The sequence below is a fragment of the Amphiura filiformis genome, chromosome 14 (genome assembly GCF_039555335.1).
Source record: "Amphiura filiformis chromosome 14, Afil_fr2py, whole genome shotgun sequence".
Lineage (NCBI taxonomy): Eukaryota > Metazoa > Echinodermata > Ophiuroidea > Amphilepidida > Amphiuridae > Amphiura > Amphiura filiformis.
This window is the reverse complement of record NC_092641.1, coordinates 21,404,781-21,427,832: the sequence shown is the minus strand read 5'-3', so window position 1 is coordinate 21,427,832 and position 23,052 is coordinate 21,404,781. Positions and strand designations below refer to the sequence as shown.

The 23,052-nt window shown below is 37.3% G+C and overlaps 1 protein-coding gene and 1 long non-coding RNA gene across 2 annotated transcripts in view; both read left to right on the top strand.

Annotated features, from left to right (window-relative positions):
- The first annotated feature begins 389 nt into the window (after positions 1–389).
- On the top strand, positions 390–21,154 carry LOC140168969 (uncharacterized). Its single transcript, XR_011861300.1, has 3 exons — positions 390–1,087; positions 19,625–19,893; positions 20,396–21,154. It is a non-coding gene; the product is annotated as an uncharacterized lncRNA (long non-coding RNA).
- Positions 21,155–21,253: 99 nt separating this feature from the next.
- LOC140169823 (uncharacterized) overlaps positions 21,254–23,052 on the top strand; it is a 57,846-nt gene continuing 56,047 nt past the window's right edge. The window contains exons 1-2 of the mRNA XM_072193125.1: positions 21,254–21,860; positions 22,321–22,389. Coding sequence (XP_072049226.1) covers positions 21,829–21,860; positions 22,321–22,389 — 101 coding nt within the window. The 5' untranslated portion in view covers positions 21,254–21,828. The remainder of the gene's footprint in view (positions 21,861–22,320; positions 22,390–23,052) is intronic.

Below are 23,052 nucleotides of genomic sequence, written 5' to 3'. Positions count from 1 at the left end.
TATTTATTCGTTTATTTGTTTGTTTATTTATACATTTATTTATTCATTCATTTTATGCCTATTTATTTATTTACTGACTTATTTATTTATTTAGTAGATTAGTAAGTAATTAGTAATATCCATCTGTTTATTATTGATTGTTGATAACTTGAACACTTGCTTGATCGATTGATAGCGATGTCATATATTCCTAGTTTCTATGAAATTGTATTTGAATATCATTGTACATTAGATATATACTGCGCCAATGAAGTATCCTCTTACTTGAAATAATCACATTATAACATTGAACAATATTGGGGTAAATTTGTTTAAATTTACCCCAATATTGTTCAGTTTTGAAATTGTGATTATTTTTCCAAGTGTAAGGTTACTTTATTTTACAACATAACTCAAGAACCACAGGACAGGATCTGTGATATTTGAATTCTTTTACACACTCGCTATGAAATGATCAATGCAATTTTTGCCAACTCGCAACAATTTATCATAATTAAGCAATATCAGGGATTACTATCAAACTTGTCACAGATATTAGTTTGTTGGCTTAGTGGTAATGTACTGAGTTTCACAACCCGGAGGTCACGGGTTTGATTCCCAGCTCTCCTATTTTGTTTGAAGGCTTGGAAAATTACAATTTCTGAACTGCTAACTTATATTTTGTGTCTCTAACTGGCACCCTCCCTCTGGAACCATGTTTTCTCTCTGAACACCCCTTAACCCATATGAAAGGCAGCATTGCCAACGTCCCGGCTTATCCAACCAAACGGCCGCTGTGATTGTTCTTTTTACGTACGTCACAGAACCCAATGATCAAAACCAGACAATACAAGTCTTATTATCATGCCCCGGTAACGGAACTTATGGCAAAACTACATAAACTACATATAGAATTGGGTTTTTTGCTCTTCAATCATGGTCACATTTGAGACGTGATAACCTTTATTGCATTATATGTGCCACATTACGGATGCAGCTTGTGTTTTTATGAGAACAATTAGGTAATCTCTATGGATAACGGAGACAAAACATCCTGCTAGGCCGGGATCGTTACTATTATAATACTGAGTCTTTAGTGCATATGAAGGTAAGGCTATTGTAATTATTGCTATGTGAATAAAATAATAATCTGGTCCGGTTCTACTTCTACCAAAGCTTTTCATATTATCTGTCATTTTATTAACTCACTTGGTAGGGAGGGAACAAACGAAAAAGGAGAGAAAATGATTAAAGAAGTCATTTGTTAAAGATGCGATACATGATTTACAGATAAGTGACTTATTTCGGAATGCAATCGTGCATTAGGAAAATATAAAATATTTAATAGTTTCCACGGCTTGGGTGGTACAAGAACCAGCGATTCTGACCATCGTTGTTTATGCGTCCAGGTCTTTACCGCTCAGCCACTGTGGCTATGTTTAGCCTTTTGTTTACATAACAATAACACATTTTGTAAAGATGGATTGGCCGTTCCACGTATAAATATCACGAACATATTGGTACAAACCAGGGTACAAAGCATTGCAATCAATGTGGATTTAAACAGAACGGAGGGGCAATAGATTACGTAGCGCATTGTTCCTTTTGTGCCGATTTGATATGCGGACAAACTATTCATCGAGAGGTATGTTTTGTTCAAGACAAAAGGGTTCCGCCATTAAATCGGTAACTGAAATGACAGCATATGAACGCTTTACCAGGCAGCCTACTGTTAATAGCTGATCAAAAGAAAGTTATGTGAAAGCGCCACCTTGAGCGAGAGGTACCTTTTGTTCTCATAGAGCCCACGAGTGTGGTGAGTTGCCGCAAGCACAAAGAGGCATAGTTGAGCCGTCGATGTGCAGTTATTTACCGCCCACCTTATTTGAGGCGTATCATTTGAGTTGCTGATCGATTACCCTTAACAACGTGGCGTGACTGCCATGTTACACGAAACACCACTAGGCAGCCATTCCATGATGCCAAAATCTTTATTCGTTACGTAATTATAATACCCGGTTACGTGTATTTCACTCCTCCAAAACATAAGTCACCCAATTTCGAAAATTGGACGTTCATGCACTCATACACTCTCATGAATATTGATTGGCAACATTTTACAATATGTCACCGCTCTAATCAGACACAATAGAACAATAGACCCTGCAGTGCGTTGATTGCAATTCCAAGACATAAGTCGTGTTCACACGTTCGGACATAAGTCACTTACTTATTATCGGCAATAAGTGACTATCGGTAATAAGTGACTTATGTCCGACCGTGTGAACACGCCTATAATGGCACAAAGTAAATCAACAAATAACGTGTAAAAGTTGAATTAAATGGTAAATAAAGAAGCTTGAACATGTCCAAAGTAGCTCGAAAAATGAGAAAAAGTGTATGTCACGAACCACACCACTTTTCGTCATACATACATTCTCCCAGCAACATTTCCCTCACATAATATGAAATTTAAAAAAAAGGAAATTTATTTTGGCAGAGGCGCCGGCGGGGCTCGAACCCACGGTGCACTGCGTCGCTATTATGTAATCCTGTACAGTATTGACATATCACCAGCGCCTTAGACGGCTCGGCCACAAGGACTTGTTGGTATCATCGTGTAAATTTAAACATATAATCGCAACGTCATTACTTCAACATACCACGTGACAAGCAAAGACAGAAAACGTACCATATTTTGGAATCGTATTTGTTTAAAAACATTAATGTGTATTAATAGTGCTCAATTGTTGATAACTGCGTGTTCTATATACAGCAATCCGACAATAAATGAGCCTATACATGCACAATAGTTTTTTCATATTATCGATTTTGACTCGAACGTGGCTACTCGCCGTATATGTCGGTCAGTATGTGGCCTACCACTTTTCTTGTAGCTTCTTGTATACATGTCAATGTTTTTTTCATTTATACAAGAAATCTACATTAGACCCTTAATTTTATTTCAGGAAATAAAAGATTAGATTATCATAAAAACGAAACAGTAATCTTTGGTGGGGTCTAATGTAATTTTTACATGGATTTTCAACGTTTTTTCTATCGCCTTTCTCGCGCAATTAAAAAAAATATTTTGGCGTATATAAAATTGAAATAAAATTCTCTGCCTCATAAACGACATCAAATGTGCCACAATTGGGTATCACGAATCGTTATATATGATGTGCAGTTAATATTCATATTTTCTTTTTATACAGAGGATGCTTCAGTTTTGACAGAAAAATATTTTCTTGAAAACCCTCTCACTCGGTTATTTCAAAAAGGTAACAAATTAGCAATGTGCAATAAATTAGCATTAAACATTTTCTTATTTTAACAGCATTCTAGAAACTCGTGGCGTTTGGCGAATAGAGGAGTAGTCACGAACACAAAAATGTTCATATCATCAAGCAAGAAAAAACGCCTAAATCAAAAATGGGTGTCATGTTATATAATAACTAAAGTTAGCTTGCCTGAAAATTTCATGAATTTTGGTTGAGTATATTCCTAGTCGTATATTGAACATGTTGAAATGTTTATCTTGTACTATATTGTCACGTGATATATTGTACGGTCTATGTTTTTCCTGCAAAGCAACTTTCATTGTCAATTGTCCATTCTTGGTTATTTACCTTGAAAATAATACCCCAACGTTCAAACAATTTTAAAAGTCAGCATAAAGGTTTGTGTTACATTATTTGGACGGTGTTAATTCATTCCAGAAATAGAAATACGAGTGAGCCACTGAGTGGGAATAACATTGCTATTATTACCGAATCTATCAAATCACTGGTATGGCTTAGTGGTAAATATTTGGAAGTTCGATCTTGGTTCGAACCCCGCTAGCACCTCTCTTTGATTTTTGATTTTATTTTATCTAATTTTTTAAATCCCAGTTTTCATATTTTATTAAAGCCATAATATACGATTTCGGGCAAATTTGAAGTTTTGTTATTAAAAAAAATTATTTTCTGTTACATTTTGAATCAGAAGTAGCGAGATAAAATGAAAGGAAACACTTAATATCTTGACCGCTTAACTGTGGTGTTCTATGGGGGATTTAATGTCTTTTAAAATAAGACATCAAAGTTAGTTGCTCTATCTGCATGATCTAGACAACGAACTTGGCTAAATCCAATTAGGTGTAATCCGAGGTGTAAGTTAGACATTGTGTAAAAATTACAAATATGCCAAAATATTAGGTTTGAAATTCGTGCATCTCATGATTTGATATGTATGCATAAAAGCTCATAAAATATGTTGTCGATAGGGGAGGGTCTAGTCCAACTTAAAAAAATCGTGAAAATCTCTGTTGATGTTCCTTTATTTGATATATATTCTTGAACTTTTAAAAATTATTTAAGTTTGATATGCTTTATTTCATATTGAAAGCTACTGAACTTGAATGCAATTTTTAAAAAGATATCAAATCGAATGTAGGGTTAGGCCTAAATATGAAATACTTAGCAACAAGAAATAAATCATGAAAAAGTGGGCCTTCAAGCTGACATCCATTAGGCCTATATTATTAAAGACAAAAGGGAGAGGGAAAAAAGAAAGAAAAACGAACTGAACAATTCCAAATCATCGATAAGGATAACATGGGAATCGAACTCTCAACCCTTCGCACCACAGACCTTCGCTCTGTCCACTAAGCCATCGCATCTTGTTTTGGCTCAAGGGTATTATTTTGCTGTCTTATTTATCGTTCAACATGTTCAAGTATCTCACTCAACAACAATCTTTTCAAAACTGCTTGTACTTCAGTTAAATGAGATGATACTACCTTCTTTGACGACTACAATATTTTGTTACACAATAAAGTATTTTGCATTTATAAAATATATAACAATCAGCTGAGTGAACACCGGCTGGTCACTGCATTCATTTGGAAATATGTAGGGACCAGCTTAATTCATGATAATGTGTGCACATGCTACATTATAATACACTTGTAGGCCTATGTTGTTGTTGGTGGTGGTGTTTAGCCCTTTTGATCTTAGTTTTCCTTGGCCTTTTCCTTATGGAAAATTGTATAGATATACAGGAGAGGATGGCAATCTTTTGCTTTCAGGACAACACATGAGCCATTTTGATATGATTACGAAAATCATTAACCACTACTTATGCTTTGAGTATATCCCCAAACCTAAGACCACGCTCAAGGAATTGCGAGGCCCCACATTGCTTCGAGTATTTTGACCAATTGCTCCGCTTCATGATCAGTGAGCACATAACTCACCCACTAAGTAATGGGTCTTGCAATTGAAATGCCTCGTGTATGCCCTGCCCTGCTTTAGGGAAAGATAAACACTATTCAAAATATCAATAGACAAGAAGAAAGGGATTTAGAGCTTTGTAATTTGTAATCTCCTTTTCCTTACATCTTCTCTGCACATATACATTCAGGGCCATGGATTCCTGAAAAGTGTTAACCCAAAGTGCATGATTTTTCAACTTTTCAGATGATATGCTTGGATTAGGGTTGTTCAATGGCTACACAGAACAATAGGTACAGTGTCGGCAAAATCAATCTCGAGACCTGTAGTGCACACGCAATGTCCAAAGGACCTTGAAAATTCGGGAAAAACGTAAAGTTCTAATTCCATCAAAAATTAATTAACATAGCTGTCAATGTAGATGCAGCAAGTTCAAACATTCATTCAACTATCATCAAAATTGCAGCTCAGTCGGACATTGGGAAGTGGGTCAAAATCCCGGGGTCAAAATTTGTGTGGAACAAAATCGTTCCAATTTGACAGTCATTGTTACGTTTTGTACTGACGTCTGTGGGGCAGCATTGGCTATAGGGGCGAATGTCAGGTTATTATTTCCCAGTCTTGAAAAAAATAATTGCAGGCAGAGGTGGGAATCGATCTCGGTACCTCCCGGTTAAAATGCATAGTGCAAGACCACTAAGCCAACTAAATATCTGTTGTGAGATGTGTGACATTAATCTTTGATATTGCTTAATGGAACAAATCGCGGAAATAAATCAGTAATAAAAGAAGTAGATTCTTATTTAGCGGTCAAATTTGATAAAAGGGGAAATATTTGTCCCTGCTCTAAAGAAAATATAGGTTAGAAAATAAATAAATTTAAATTAAAAATTGAGATTTTATATTTATTTATTTCACGAGGCGGCATTATCACAGACAAACACTGTATAAGCTAAAAACTCGATCACTAGATGCTGTCATAGCTCAGTGGTAGAGCATCAGACTGGTAATGTCAATATCGTTGGTTCGAGTCCGCCTGCCAGCAATGGTTATATTTATGATTTTAATGATACGCTACAATTTGTTCAATTTGTTTTATTTATTTATGTATTTGTTTATTTATGTAAATAATTTGATATATTTGAAAGGGGTATTTGAGCAATTTGAAATTTTAACCCCCGTATATTCCTATGGGGTCATTTTGAACCCCCATCCCCTCCCAAATTGCAAAACGCACAACACCTATGAGTTTGCATCATACATAATGATCAGTACGTCCATGTCATCATCATCAAAAAAAAACATTCTATGGGTCGTTTTATCTTTTCTGTTTCTGTTTCGGTTTCCGGTTTCGGTTTCGGATCTCATTGTTATTTTGAAGTAGCATGGTACGTGTGAACAATCGTTTTATTCTAGTCTTTTGTTGCTACAGAAAAGTTGAACGAAGATAACTTCTGTTTCGGTTTCGGGAGTTATGTTAATTTCTGACATGAAAAACGTAAGATGAGAGGGTTGATGCTAATCAAGACAAAAGAAGTGTCTAAATGTTACGGTCGTAAATTCGCGATAAATTGTACGGTTTCAATTGACTTGCGTTGGGTGTATAGGTACTCCAGCCTAAGCGGGAGTATCTCGTGAAAATAGCCCAGCGTAGAAATATACATTAACATGATTAATATAAATTAATCAATAGTAATCAGCGTTGCCAAGAATTACGTATACTTGTTCGTGCAATCGCGCAAAAATCGGTCATATTATGATTATGTAGCGATTAAATGGGAAATTATTTTCGTCCCAAATACACCTTAAAACTTGGTAATATGCAACATCAGAGAAGTGCGTTGAAGTGAAATTAATAGGATTTCTTTCATTGGAATTGGTAATCTGATAATTGCTTCAGGCAAAATTGCCAGACTCAAATCTATTTTAAATGTATATTATTTGAGAGAGTGGGGAGGGGAGGGGGGAGGAGGAGAGAGGAGAGGAGAGGAGAGGAGAGGAGAGAGAGGAGAGGGAGGGAGAAGGGTAAAGGAAATACAACATCCAATATAATTCAGATATCCACATAATTCAAAAGATGGCACAGGTGAGAGTTGGGGGGGGGAGAGACAGACAGACTAGAAAGAGAAGAAAGCGAGAGGAGAATTTAAATGTCATAGTAATATGGACCATAATGACACCAAATTTGCGTTCGGACCTGAAGTAGGCCTATCCTGCCTAGTTAAATGACTGACATGAGTAAGATTGCCCACTTGAGACGCCAGTGTTGCATATAATTGACTTATCCAGCCTTTATTGACAGACATAAGTGTGATTGACAGCACCTATTATTACCTCTTCAAATGAGAAGCATGATGCCCCAAACGTAACAATGAAGTCAACTTAAGGCCGACATACACGAGGCAATTTTCCAAGCAATTGCCTGTTGCACAGACCTTGGAAAAAGATTGCTCCGTGTATTTTGGATTTGCAAGGAATTAATCCCCAAGCATCAGGCAAATTAATCGCCCGAGCAACAGGCAAAAGGTAGAGACGTGCTCTACTTTCAAGGTTGTTGCATGCAATCTAATCTCCTTCAGCCAATCAGCTGAGTGAACACGAGCTGGTCGCTGCATTCATTTGGGAAATGTAGGGACCAACTTGATTCACCATCCACAACATGATAAATGTGTGCATTCTACATTATAATACACTTGTAGGCCTATGTTGTTGGCGGTGGTTGTGTTTGAAGCCCTTTTGATCTTAGTTTTCCTTAGCCTTTTCTTTATGGAAAATTGTATAGATATACAGGAGAGGATGGCAATCTTTCAGGACAAGACATGAGCCATTTGGATATGATTACGAAAATCATTAGCCACTACTTATGTTTTGAGTATATCCCCAAAAGGAATTGCAAGGCCACCCATTGCTTCGTGTATTTTGATCAATTGCTTAGCTTCATGGTCAGTGAGCACATAATCTCACCCACTAAGTAATGGGCCTTGCAAATGATATTGCCTCGTGTATGCCCACCTTTACACACCATCCTACTTAATCCCTTGCGTTTTCGTTTCTGAACAATAGAGCTCCCGAAACAGAAAAGATGAAACGAGCGTATGTATACCTGACGCCGGCAACTAGACTAGTATCACAAGTTCCTGCTCAAGCAAATATATAGAGCAGGTGATCATTGTTTACATGGTTTGTTATGGTTGGGATTAGTGTCCGATCTCTGTAAATGAAGCATAGAGGTTATCCGTGTTCTATAAGCTGCATATCCTATCAGCGACTGCTATAGACGAATCCAACGAGCCAAGTCATGGTCAGGATTTGGTCGGCCATCTTTGGTTTCCCGCTAGCACCAACCTGGTGTTTTGAGCGCCCGATTGTGCAAATAAAAGCCGCCTAACACCTAGAGAAGATGCAAAGACGAGGAGGGTTAATAGAATAATATATACAACAGAGGTAATCCTGTCGCATCTATTCATACATAGTCCTTTTGTTCATCCATTTGTACATCTATGAATAGATGCGACGGGATGACCTGCGGAATTATCTCTATTGTATTATTCTATTAACCCTCCTCGACCTTCTCTAGGAGCGTGTTTATAGTGAGCCAGATTATGCGGTATTTAGCTGGACTGCCACGCAGTCTATATTTGTTTATGTTTTACAAACCATTGCAAATCTAGACTACGCGGTAGTTTAGCTAAATAACGGAAAGATTGTCTCACTATAAACACGCTCGTTGTGTAAGGCGGCTTTTATTTGCACAACTGTTGGAACTGTATTGTGTTGTAATAATTCTTTTGTCTACCTGTGTTTTCGCGGAAGGTGTAAAACGGGTGATGGAATGCAGTTTAAAATTTCCGCCAAGGCCGAATCATTTCACATTTTGGATGCATTGTAGCCGACGGGGACCCAACTAAAGGCTGCTAGTCAGGTGTAGGAATGCGTGTATTTGGATTCGTCTATACCTTGTTTACGACTTTCAAAAGAAGTACCTGCATGTGCAACCATGCCTGTTTCAAAATAGCCCGCCAAAGTCATGTAAGTAACTCCGAGGTCGTGCATTGAATTGGTTTGAATGAGGAATACTACGGGAACCAGCGCCTTTTGTTGGAAGTCACACATGAGTGAAGTGGATAACCTCTATTGATATTCAGGAAGAATCGATCATAATCTATTAAGGTGGGCGTACACGAGGCAATTTCCATTGCAAGGCCCATTACTTAGTGGGTGAGATTATGTGCTCACTGACCATGAAGCTGTGCAATTGATCAAAATAGACAAAGCAATGTTCGGCCTTGCAATTCCTTGAGCGTGGCCATAGGTTTGGGATATACTCAAAACATAAGTAGTGGTTAATGATTTTCGTAATAATATCAAAATCGCTCATGTGTTGTCCTGAAAGCAAAAGATCCTGTCCTGTATATCTATACAATTTTCCATAAAGAAAAGGCTAAGAAAAACTAAGATCAAAAGGGATAAACACCACCACCAACAACATAGGCCTACAAGTGTATTATAATGTAGCATGTGCACACATTTATCATGTTGTGGATGGTGAATCAATTGGTCCCTACATTTCCCAAATGAATGCAGCGACCAGCTCGTTTTCACTCAGCTGATTGGCTGAAGGAGGTTAGATTGCATGCAACAACCTTGAAAGTAGAGCATGTCTCTACCTTTTTGCCTGTTGCTCGGGGGATTAATTTGCCTGATGCTTGGGGGATTAATTCCTTGCAAATCCAAAATACACGGAGCAATCTTTTTCCAAGGCCTGTGCAACAGGCAATTGCTTGGAAAATTGCCTCGTGTAAGTCGGCCTTTAGGGAAAGATAAACACTATTGAAAATATCAATAGACAAGAAGAAAGGGATTTAAAGATTTGTAATTGAGTAGTTTAGATGTCAGGCATGATTTAACAGAAGGTTCTTTCCAAAACCCACTCGTGATGTCTTGAGAGCAAATATAGATATCTTGGATAGAGGAAAAGAAAGCTTTAAGTTGAAGTGGAGGATTTAAAGATGTCATAGGCCTACGCCAGTGTAAAGAAAATAGTTCAGCGTCCAAGAAAATGTAATTGTATGTAGTAGACCCTACACGATATACAAGATTTTCTCTCTGAATTGGCCGTATTTTTACGAGTAAGAAAATCAATCGCATTATCGTATTCACTCTACAGCGTAAAGCTGAATTTATACTCCATCGCTGAGCGGTGAGCGATTTTGTTTTGTTTTTCGTGCCCTAAACAGAGCATTTATTTTCTCTTGCAGACATAAAAACAAACAAACAATATGACAAGACAAAAGTACAAAACAAAACAACAACACATGATTATAAGCTATAATGCAATATTCACAAAATGACTCTTAACACAGAACACAGTCAATCAGAAGATTCACTCCATTACTCAATAGGCACCCATTTGTTAAAATGAATATTTAACTTTGAAAGTCTTTTAGCACAGTAATATTCCAGTTTCCTGGTATACAAAATCATATTTTTAAAAGCATTAAAAGATGGTAATGATCTACCACATCTACATCTGTAAATATACTGACGAGCAATGATGAGTATTTGGTTGACTAATTTCAAATTTAACACATCCTCATCATACACACCATAAACTTTGTTAAAACTAGTTAAATCAGGAGTAAAATCAAGGTTATCCTGGATATCCTTCTAAAATTCATTAAAAACATCACATGCTGAAAAAATATGGTCAATTGTTTCCTCGTTTTGATTACAAATAGTACACAGGTTGCTGTCAAGAGTTTTGATTTTACAGAGCCATGAATTTGTAGGTAAAATTTTATGGGTAATTTTATATTGAAGCCACCTCAACTTTAGACTTCTCCGTAGTCCACTTGCCAATTGTGCACTACTCTGGCTATTACATTTAAGCTTAAAACTCTGATTTAATTAATGAGTGCACAATTGATAGATTTTCACAACTGATCTTTTCAGTCACCGTACGCCCTCTGTTTGTTAGCTTCCCAAGTGGACTACTGACTTTGCCTTGAGAGTTAGGCCAATTTCTGGCCTAACTAAAATTGGTGATGATGTAATGCATCTTTAAAATGAATCTGGCTTGTGATTGGTCGCCCAGATCTCGTTATTGTTTAAATCCTCCCGACGCGTACTGGTACCATTATGGTACACAACTATCTAGGGAATGCGGCGCTTTTGTGCTGGTGGATGAACGTATGCATCTAGCGCGTATTGTACCACCATGCTTAGGGTCTTTTTTATCTTTTCAGTTTCCGTAACTCTATTGTTCAGATACGAAAACGCAAGGGATTCAGTAAGTTTACTGTAATCTGACTTCATTGTTAACTCTGAAGTACCAATCAGCTTATTTCAATAGAGGTAATTGCCTGTGTCAATAAAGCCCATAAAGGCTGGAGATAAAATAGTATTGAACACCGGTGTCCGACCGCTGTTTTAATGGTCTAGCGCCCTCTCGTGTTTGACAGTGATAAATTGATTCACATTATTATGACAAAATGCAAATCCGAATGAAAAGGTACACTTTTTTCTGTAAAAACGTTGAAAATAAGCCCTTCAATCACAAAAGGTCCGCTTATGAGCCTGTCGCGCCCCATTGCACTTGTGCAGGGCCACAGTGTCGCCCTTCCCTCGTATCAATGTTTATCTCCCTATTTTGCTTCCCCCTGCCCCCCCCCCCCCCATATGATCAGTCTCCCCACTCCCTCCCCGTCCCCCGGTCCCTACTCTCTCCTCTCGAGTTCTTCTCTTTCTAGTCTTTCCGTCTCTCCCTCTCCTCTCTTTCTTCCTCACCCCCTCCCACTCTCGCTTGTTCAGTCTCAACTTAAGTATCTCCCTCCCTCCCTCCCTCCCCCTCGCGAAATTTATCAGTATGATCCATGACTGAAAATAAGCTCTGCAACATATAGGCCCAACCAATTATCAGATTAGCTTACCATGAATAGAATACATTATCTTTGCTCCAATGCAAATTCTTTTGTATTGCATTTCAATATAAAACTTGATTACCAAATCACCACTTGTACACGCCTCATTGGGATATTTTAGTCGCTCGTTTCATCGCCAATATGAAAGACTTTTGCTTATAACTTGGCAACATGGTTAGTATATATTTCAATGCAAGACTTTTTTTTTACGAGGCACTTACGTCTAGGCGTAAGTACATATACACCAAACACAAGTCAATTGAAGCCGTACAATTTACCGCGAATTTAGGACCGTAAAATTTAGACTCTTCTTTTGTCTAGATTGGCACCCAACCGCACATCTCAAGGTTTTATGTAAAAAATCAATATAACTTACCAAAACGAAAACTGAAATTCACGAGCTTCAAATTTTCAGTAACTAACAAAAGGCTAGAATAAAAGATTGGTCATACCTGGGAGACTACCACTTCAGAATAACAATGACTTACAAAAACTATTACGGATACGGAAACAGAAACTGAAAAGATAAAACGACGGTTAGTCTTGTGGTTAGATTTTATTGATAAACAAGTATGATTGACAGTGTGTGAGTCCCGGGGTAAAGTACTGCTTAAAAGTGAAAGTCCATAGTCGGTTTTTCGGATAATAAACTGGCAGATTCTAAAATTAGAATTGTTCAGTATTGAAGTGTCATTATAATTATGCCATTATGATATGTTGCATTCAATAATATAAGCCTACGTAGGGCATATACTTTACTTTTACTGTCACAAATATAATTATATAGCCTAAACTTTTTCATAACCATTTTATACTAGTATTTTGATGTAGGCCTACTAAATATCAGTATAATTTCGAGTTCAACTGAATGTGTTCATCATGATTAATAACATTTTTATTTATCATAAATCGACTATGGCATAGTCTACCTCAACTTGGAATCTAAAGCTGTTTTAAATGGCATAATATAAATGTTTTTACAATCATCTTCATTTAAATCATACTTACTGATGAGATGAAATTGACTTACAGGAGCTACAATACCTCAGCGGTGAGCGATTGCTATTTGACTAATAAGGTAGCGCTAAGCGATGTAGTATAAACTAGAAGGCTATATATTTGTACACAAATACGGCTATACCCGCATGTTATCGGAGTACCCAAACTTACAGTCCTTATTTGCTGAGGACTTAAAATAAAGAAATTGTATGTGTACAAAGTGAAAGTCCAAGTCACAAGCTTTAATTGAATGTAGGTTGCACTGTCGTAGCACTTAAAATAAAGAAATTGTAAAAGTCCCTCCCAGGGAGTCGCCTCTCTTACTCTCCATAGGTTGCTGTTGTCAGTCTCTCTTACTCACAGTGAGGCTATGCAATATGATTCAGGGGAAACTATTCCAGAGGGAGTATGTAAATTAAATGGAACAGCCATTTCAGAGGGAGTATGTAAATTAAACGGAACAGCCTTTTTGGGGCCATTTCAGAGGGAGTATGTAAATAAAATCAAACAGCCAATGGGTATGTAATTTAACTGGAACAGCCTTAACGCTTCACGCTGGTATTTCCAATTATGATATAATACGATCTGTCTGTTTAGTCCTACGTGTGTGGGGTGGATGGGTGTGTGGGTGTTAGTAACAATATAATTCTCAGGTGCTATCTGTGTACAAATTCTGAGCCCGGAAGCTGCTTTCTTTGATAAGAAACGGCCCGCCCTTTGTTTTAACATTTGGGGCCCTGTACATACACTGTAGCTACTTTATTTACTGAGTAACGGCCGGCCCTATGTTTTAGCGTTTGGGGCCCTGGGGCCAATATTATGTGATATATGGGGCTCATATGTACATATAACAATGTAGTTCTCAGGTGCAATCTGTGTACAAACTCTGAGCCATAAAGCTGCTTTTATATGATGAGAAACAGCCGGCCCTTTGTTTTAACATTTGGGCCCATGGGGCGCCCAGCCTTGTACATCTGGGGCTAAAATGGGCAAAAGGCACATCTACAACTTAGGGCCCATACATATGCCACATATGAGCCATAGTGATCTTGTACTTTTAGAGCTAGCCTTGTCAATCTGTTGCACCATATTTTAACATTTGGGCCCCTGGGGCCCATAATATATAACATATGGGGCTCTTGTATATTTGTAAATATAGAGTATATATCAGTGTACCAACTCAGGGCCCCGAGGCTGCTTCATTTGATGAGAAATGGCATGCTTTGTATTTTCACATTTGGGCCCCTGGGGCCCGTGACCTTTGACCTCTGGGGCCAAGATGGGCAAAAGGCACTTCTACAGGGTAGGGCCCATAAGTGTACCACATATGGGCCACAGGGCCTTTGTAGTTTTAGCGCTAGCCTTGACAGAATGATGTGTTTGATGGAGAAGGAGAAGGAGGAGGAGGAGGAGAAGAAACCACAGGATAACAATATACCCGTCCATGCTTCGCATGCGGGTATAATTCAGCTTAAGTTGGGCCCTATTGGACTCATTGGAACGTTCTAAACGCCCCCCCCCCGAGACTGTCAAGGTAAAATGAATTTAGTATAAAAGTACACTTGAGTTCATTCTTTTATACATGGCTGTTTCTGTTATAAGCTTACGCCCCTCTGGAATCAAGCACATGAAAACCCATGTAATAACCTTCATATGCCATCATCAATTTGCCTTGTAATTCAACAATACAATCGCAGGAAGTATACTTTACACTTCCTGTTTTATATATTAGTAGCAACGCTACTGTTTGTGATCTGTAGTTTTTGGATTCTGCGTGCTACCTAAGTTTAGTTTTTTGTTTTGATGTAAGAGCCATTTCGTGTAGAGCCATTTAATGCTGTGAAGGTCGTTCTTATTTTGAATGATAAGCGCCAAATCTTACGTAACACGATGTAAACACCATCCAGGTCGTTTTCTTTTCTTTCAACGAATTTCTCCTTTTTTCCCAGATTAGATTTGGTTTAATTTAGGTGAAATATCCTATAAGATTTACCCCAGTGGCCGAATTTTAAAGAAAATCAATAAAATTAATATCTGACATGGTAGTTTAAAAACCTGCTGTCACACAAACTCCCGTCACTCAAACCCTGTATAACTATACAAAACGGTTGAGATCATAATTAGTTGGTATACAGTAAACAAGGGTGTCATTTCTCGTGTTTATTAAGAAGCAATAATAAATATTGGTATTGACCATTATGTTAAAATTCAAAACCTAGAAAAGATATCTTACCCTTCCCAGAATTCTTTGCAATATGATACACCCCATGATTCATCAAATGGCGCTTACATTACTTTGTATAGGTTTCTCTTGTTTTCATTTTGAGAAAAGACTGGCTGAACATGTTGGTCGCTAGTCAAGAAAAACACGTTTTGAAAGATCTGGATGTGCTCTGTTCACTGAGGTATATTTCGTCACCACTATGATTGCACATGTTGCACTACATAGCAAATCAGTACAGAAAAATTAAAATGGAAGAAATGCATTATGGGAAGTGTAAGATATCTTCTCTGATCCAAGCCACTCTAAGGAAAAAACTTATTATAGGGGGTACTACACCCCTGACAATTTTGTGCCTATTTTTGCATTTTCTCAAAATTTAAAGCGCATTGGTGACAAGTAAGATATGTATATTATAGGGGCAAGGACTACATGTACAACTACTGCACTGGAAATTTTATTTCAACAAAGACAACAGTTGTGGAGTTACAGTCAAAAATGAGGGAAAACCAGTATTTTATCAATAAATCAATAACTACTTGCCTTGAGTTGCTTAATTTGCTGTACAGTATTTGTAGTCCTTGCCCTATAATATACATATCGTATTTGTCACCAATGCGCTATAATATTTGAGAAAAATGCAAAAACAGGCACAAAATTGGCCAGGGGTGTAGTACCCCCTTAAAGTGGTTCCTTTTTATGCAAATGAGACATTATAAGCTTCATAGCATTTACACAGAGATTTCGGGGCTTGCTTTTTGTTATGTTATTAAAAACCTTCTCAATTCGTTTCTACACAGGTGAACGGCATGAAATGTCCATCATTACTTTTTAAGAAGATGTGTGTATTTTGGAAAAAATAATTACAGAACTCTGAGTAACATCTTACAAAATATCAGAAAGACAAAAATTCCACACATTTTCAATATTTTTACACTGTTTTGTGAACGTAACCAGACCCAGTTAACATGTGTAGCGCATCCCCCGGAAAGTCACTTCGTGTATGTCGTGCGTTCGACTTTTAGTGGGTTGAGATTTTCAGAGCGATAGTAAAAAGTGCTTTGTTTCGTTCATAAAAACGTATCGTCATGCAAATTTCAATGAATTTCTAGGAAACATGTCTCAACCTAAATCTGGAGGAGAAAGAGAAAAGTGATTTGTGGGCGTTGTTTTCGCCACTGTTTCTGTGCCCGAATTGAACAGGTTTGTGTACAAAACGTATTCGCATCTCATTTTTTTGTATATTTCTAGAAAACATGTTTCAAACTAAAGCTGCAAGCTGGAGAAGTATCAATGTAAAAAATACACTATGCACCAATTGGCTTCAATTGGGGCTTCATTTGGGGGGAAAAGCTTATTTCTAGGGGGGACAACCCATGGCCGAGTGGTTAAGACATATGTCTCGTAAACCTGAGGGTTCGATTCCCAGACGGGATCACTTTTTCTACTTGTCTCCTTTATTTTTTGCGACGGAAACACAGCATGCATAGGCAGATAAAGCAGAGAAAAAACTCCTGACATACCTGCCTGTGCAGGGACTTGAACCCCTGACCGTCCGCTTGTCGGACAAACGCTCTAACCACTGAGCTGTCCCTGCTCAAGTTTGCTACTTACGTATATGAGCAAAAAGGGTAAATAGTACAAGCAACACACAACACACAATTTGTACAGTCAAGTGCCAAAATGGTTCACCAAATGGCTTCAATTGGGCCTTCATTTTGCAAAAGTTTCTCACCTCTGAGATGGGGAACACCTCAGACAACCCCTGCGCCACGAAAAGCACCACGTTATGCCTGCTTAGCGGCCATTTATTACATGTTACTCAAGTTGCCTCGCTTCATTGATCTACATCCGATATCCGCCAATGTGTGTCCACTCCAAAGTTTTCGGAAAGGATTGACAACCCTGCACTCGCCTAACTGAATTTAGAAACCTTTAAATATATTTTGTGCTAATACGTACTTCCACCTTTCAGGGAAATGGTAATGGTGAATTCAGTCATACAGAGAAAAATTTGAAAATGTCGTTAATCAGTATGCTTCGGCTATATTTATAATTCTATTACCCCCACGACCCATTATTCAAAATCGCGCACTGTGATTTGTTGAAACTCGTCACGTGACAGACCATTAATTAGCGATAAAGTGTCAAGGGCAACGAACTTTATGTTCTCATCATAGCGCACAGCAAAGCGCACAGCACACCTGCTTATGTAGGGGGAGAATGGAATGCCAGGGGTGTGTTATTGTATGTGCATACCTGCTTATAGGGGAGAATGGAATGTTAGGTTGTGTTATTGGAATGTGCATACGCTTTGGCTACGTGTAGGCGCTACACCTTGAGGTAAACAACTTGAAATATTTGGGCAAAAATGTGATATTTTCTCTTTAAATCGCACTATTTTGTGGTAATAGAATAGAAATAAAGGGTGCAGCATTATCCTTTACACGCAAATAATGTGTCCTCGGCAGTAAAATCGTTTAAATAATGGGTTCGGCTGCGCCACAGCAGCGAGAGGCGTGAAGCTGTGAAGTTACGTAAGCTTACATAAGTGCATGCTGCCGGGAACCAGGCCCATTGAAATACTGTATAAAATCATCAAGCACTATATTCCTATAATACCAGGCGCGGGTAGAAATGTTTTTTAATGTGATGACGTAGCACCTGGCAATGACTTGTTTAGACCTTTCAGATCCCCAAACGCTTCTTTTAATCATTCACAATTCAACATTTTTGGTAGAATTTTGAAAACAAACCAACTTTCTGACGCTAAATAATCTGTGTAAGAGACGGATCCAAACATGTGCGCAAGTGAGACTACAAGTATACAGTGCTTGGAATACGATGTCAGGCTATTTTTAGATATTGCACTTTCAATCATCATGATCATGATAAACCCCGATGTGATGGCCTACATTTTTGTACACTATGGAAATTCAGGATAAAAATACTTTGATCTGACATCAGGAAATATTTCCAAGTTGTGAATTTATGGATGTAAAATGTTCACCTTCGACAGAAGGCCTTGCATGAATTAAGCGACGCTATCCATGTGTTGTTTACTTCAGCAGACCCGGGCAGCAGACATGCATGGGCCATGGCAGATTACAGTGGGATGTTGCATGGTCAATAATAGCTATTTTTAATATTGGAATATTCTACTAAAGGAATTAATTATGAGCAAATATCAGTGAAGAAAAGCTCAGGACAGACAGAGTAAAAGGTAATTTATGCAACCTGACTTATATAAATAGTTATGTAGTAGTCGCCATGTCAGTATACCGATCATGACTGTCCGAGCGATCCAAGGAGTGACGACAACCACAGGTACATTTTAACTTCTAACTTTCATAAACAATATATGATAATTAACTCCAGACTCCCATGTCAGAATATATTAAAGCTGAAATATTGTATCATAGAAAAATAACAAATTATTATTGTCTGTATAGAATGAATTTAAATTCCCATGCCATGTCTGTATATTAAAATACTTGGTCTGACTGACCTTGCACCAAGTTGCGTGAATGAAAGTCTCACCCATTATTTACGTTTTTACTGCCTCGGACACATTATTTTCGTGTAAAGGATCATGCATTACCCTTTATTTCTTAAATACATATTTATAAAAACGCACGTGACCCATGGGCGCGACATACCAAGACAAGCAAGCTTGACCAAATCCTCATGCATTGACCTCTACACAGAAAAGGATAGGAACTCTGTAGATAAATATCACCAAATTTAAGTATTAATTGAATAGCAAAATTATTACACATTGGGGATTCCGAATTTGTAATATCAAAAACAACATTTTGAAAGTATTTGACGACGAAAAAAAAATATTTATAAAAATATGTACAATATAATCACAAAGTTGTTCCGCCTTTGCATTCAAATGTATAGGAAGACCACCCGCTTTGTAAAAGGTCACTTCGACACTTACTGTCCACAATATGTTAAGGCAGCGCAGAGGTGGTCACGTGCGTATTTATAAAAACGTATTTTTAAATATAGTCGAAGCACACTGTTAATTCTCAAGGCGAATCCGTATTAAAGTGGTGCATATATATAGTGGTGCATAGAACAGTAAACTGTTCACCATTCCATTGTTCTGGATGATACAATGGTTACATTTTTTACTCGCAATATTGCGATACGAGGATCGGTCCAGATATTATGAAAATTCACGTTTTACTATTTTATGAAATAATTTGGTAAGTTTTTTTTTTCTGTTGCAGATGAGCTAAATGTTAAGCTGAATACTTTGGCGGTATTGTTTTTTCTAGTCTTTAAGATTCAAGCACGTCAGGAACGTCACAGTGTCCTGCTAACCTGCAAATTGGAAACAACTGGATAGCAACATGTTTCCAATGAAGGGGATGCCGATATTGCAGTGTTTGATATTAACAGTGATCTATTGTCAAGCAGTTGCATTAAATAAGACAATATGCGAGATGTGCCATTGCCATGATAACTTTGTTAATTGCTCGTCTCATCGACTGGATGACTTGCAAGACTTGCGGCATGTGATCATCCCGAATGATACTGATACATTGTAAGTATCACTGGTAAAAACAAGCTTTGAATATCGTTTACGAAAACGTCGATTATAATAAAGTTGATAGTACGACGATGATATCTATCAACGGTGATAATGACGATGAAGTTGATGACGATGATGATGATGATGATGATGATGATGACGATGATGTTGATGATGACGTTGATGATGATGATGATGAAGTTGATGACGATGACGATGATGATGATGATGATGATGATGATGATGATGATGACGATGATGACGACGATGATGATGATGATGATGATGATGATGATGACGGTGATGATGATGATGATGATTTGTAATGATGTGTGATGATGATGATGATGATGATGATGATGATGATGATTATGATGATGATGATGGTGTTGATGACGATGATGATCAAAATAATAATCATGAGAAGTAGGAGCAAGATGAGAGGGGAGATATCATCTGTAAAATGTATTATGTCCGTCTCATTATCATTACGATTATTATCATTCAAATACAGGGATATTTCGGTCAACCAGATTGAGATTGTTGGCAACGTTTTCTACAATTTACCTGTGCTACAGATATTGTAAGATTATTTTAATCCAAACAGTATTGTGATAATGGAAAATTATGCTAAAGTAACTGGCGTTCACCATTTTTCTGTTTTATCAAATAAAACCTGCAACCCCCTTGACTCAACTTACAAAAATAGAGGAAGTACTATAAACATAAATAAAAAAAATAAATGTAGATATTTATATAGCGCTTAATGCCGTAAACAGCCTCAAAGCGCTTTACATTTATTCCGCCGTTATTAGAATATGTCAGAACCACGTTTGCTGCCTACAAATAGCGCAGGGTTCATCAGTACAACGACTGTGACTACCCCTAACAGCTTCCCATTGCACCTGGGTGGGGTGAGGCAAGCGTGACAAAGCGCCTTGCCCAAGGGCGCAACACGGTGGCGGGACGGGGACTCGAACAAACGCACGTCAAGCAAGCTCTCAGATTATGAGTCCAAGGCCGTAACCACTGAGCCACCGTGCCCTCTCAACATGAAACGTGAGCTTTAATTTGTAAACGGTACGTTTTAAGAGTAACACGGGTCCGTTGAGGTCCCGATGTATGGGAACATCCCAATTGGGAAGGATGAGAGAGTGCCATCATACGAGGGCCCTGGAAAGAATTTTTAGAGAATTCTTATATCGTCACGTTTTCAGGCTTTAGTATGTTAGCTGAAAGAAATGTATTAAAATTCTTTATCTTCCATAGCTTTGCCCCCAATATTTAAATCCTTACTATTTTATATTTCGTTGATCTTTATATTTTTATACGCTGTTCTCGTTTATTTGGATGAAGACAGTGTTAATTTTGGTCAAACAAATTATTGTACCTTGCTTTCTGCTTCTATTCAGCAATATCTACTGTGCTCATACTATAGCAGCCATACCGCGATGCAACCAATGTATGAATGCCCGTAATACTATTACAACTTCACATCTAAGTTCCTTTCACCACATAATATACTTATGTCAACATTACCTATATATATAAAATTGCCAACTCATTTTCAGACAATAATACAAAGTCAATACCATGATATACTCTATTTGTACATAGCCCTGTTTCTGATTCGTATTACTTTGTCATTTTTAAAGACATTTCTTGTTTGCTTTGTGTTTTGCCCATCCTATAAATGCATACCTTTTGGCAACGGTAGCGCCGTTCTTCGATCGCAATTCCAGTATCCCTTTCTGCTGTGTAAGCTCTAACCAGAATTTTAAATTTTGAAAACACATTTTTCTCCCTGACGTAGATCTTACTCAAATGCTACTATTTCTGTAATTTATAATTTTCATGTAGTAACCTTTTATACCAGCAGTAAAATCTTCATAGCTTTTCTTGTTTGTTTTCATTCATAGGACCTTGAAATATAACAAGATAGCTACGATGTACAGGCTACCATATTCACTATACAGATTGTATGTATCATATTATTGCTATCGTCATCATCATCATCATTATCGTGACAAAAATAATACGATAGCTACACCAAATTGTATGTATATTATTTTCACCAAAAGTGTTTGTGTCTTATTCTATCATCATGATCATGGTTTTGATGATTATCATCACCGGTATAAAAAGTTAGTATTATTATTATTATAATCATTGTCATTATTATTATTATTATTATTATTATTATTATTATTATTATTATTATTATTATTATTATTATTATTATTATTATTATTATTATTACTATTATTATTATTATTATTAGTGTTATCATTATTATTATGTTTATTATTATTATTATTATTATTATTATTATTGTTGTTGTTGTTGTTCTTGTTCTTGTTGTTGTTGTTGTTGTTGTTGTTGTTGTTGTTGTTATTATTATTATTATTATTATTATTCTATTATTATCCTCATCCGCAGGTATGGTCAATACAACCAATTGACAGATATATTTGGAATGTTTATTAATACTAGAAACATTGAGTTAGTGTAAGTTTTGCTATCAAAATAATTATAGAGTGTTTGAAAGCATTCAGTGTTTGCATATGTAAATGCCACATCATTTAGCTATTGTTGCATGATATCCCATGCAAAAATGGTTTGCAGGACCAATTTGACTATTTTTGTGTGGGCGCACGTACGTACGTCCATTCGTGGATTTTCTATATTTGACAAGAAATCAGAATTTTTTTGAATTTTGCATCGTATAGGAAAAAAGTGCTTGAATTATCAAAATTATAGAGAACTTGCTATTCGTTTGACATTTTGTCTTATGACTCAAATATCGTAAAAATTACGATATTTTTATGGTTTGATTGTTGTGGGAAAATATGACAAATTGAGCAATATGACCCACATAAAGCGCCCGTCATACTTTCCTGTCGCTTACCGCTGCGGCAAGCGGCAGGGCGTTTCAACCAATGACAAGCCTTTAGTGTGTCCATTTGTCTGCAATGCGCGTGCGCCACGCCGCTCAGCGGCAAGCGGCAGGGTAGTATGAAACCAGCATAAGGCTCCAAAAACACATTGTGCCTGTGAAATAAACCGTACAGGTAAATGCCACGTATTATGTATTACACGGGTTTCAATGGGAAAATGGCTAATTTCGGGTGGAATTTTCTCATATTCAGAACTCCCACAGTTAAATGCCAC